This window comes from Chlorella variabilis, assembly GCF_000147415.1.
Source record: "Chlorella variabilis unplaced genomic scaffold CHLNCscaffold_6, whole genome shotgun sequence".
NCBI classification, from domain to species: domain Eukaryota; kingdom Viridiplantae; phylum Chlorophyta; class Trebouxiophyceae; order Chlorellales; family Chlorellaceae; genus Chlorella; species Chlorella variabilis.
In genome coordinates, this window is record NW_005435082.1 from 1,068,801 (window position 1) to 1,069,539 (window position 739).

General features: G+C 71.2%; 1 protein-coding gene across 1 annotated transcript in view; it reads right to left on the minus strand.

The window, feature by feature from the left end:
• Nucleotides 1–17: 17 nt before the first annotated feature.
• The window catches only part of CHLNCDRAFT_143724 (expressed protein), a gene marked incomplete at both ends in the record, with an annotated part of 6,511 nt that continues 5,789 nt past the window's right edge, over nt 18–739 (minus strand). Inside the window, 2 exons of the mRNA XM_005849276.1 lie at nt 18–149; nt 336–477. Coding sequence (XP_005849338.1) covers nt 18–149; nt 336–477 — 274 coding nt within the window. The remainder of the gene's footprint in view (nt 150–335; nt 478–739) is intronic.

The window sequence follows — 739 nt, forward strand, 5'->3', positions numbered from 1 at the left end:
CACACACACATACACACCTTGTACCAGAACCCTGTGGCCTGCGTGGTGTTCCACGAGTTGGCCACCGGGTGCGGCGAGTGCACCACGTAGCCGTGAGGCGTGGACGCAAACTCCACGCCCAGGCGGAACATGTGCATCAGGTGCACCACCTGCGGCGGGGGTGGCGGCGGGCGGCGGCGGTGAGCGCGCGGGTGCAAGCATGGACGGTGTGTGTGTGTGTGTGTAGAGTGGTGGTGGTGGTGGCAGCGGGGGCGCGCCAGCTTGCAGCTGCCAGCGTGCCGCCACCAGGCCCGCCCGCCAGCAGCAGCCAGCAGGGCGGAGCCAACCGCCCCCACCTTGTTCTTGCGGTAGCCCTTGAAGCGCTCGTCGTACCAGGGCACGAAGCGGCGCTGCACCAGCACATACGGCTCGAAGCCCTCCTCGTACGGGATACGGTACGAGATGCTGGTCTCAAACCAGCGAGAGTGGTCGGTGGCCCTGCGGCAGCGGGGGGGAGGAGGGGGGAGGCGGCACAGAGGTGGGGCGGGGCGCAGGCGGTGAGCCAGCGCAGGCTGCCTGCGAGGCCCCACACCACAAGGCCGCCCCGCCCGAGAGCCTGCGCCAGCCAAAGCCGGGCCGCCACGGCCTCCAGCCGCCGCAGCCAGCGCCAGCCCTGTCGGCAGGGGCGCAGCCGCAGCAGCACCCCCCCACCGCCGGCCGCAACTTGCAGCCCCTCCCGACCTGGCTACCCTGTCCTTCT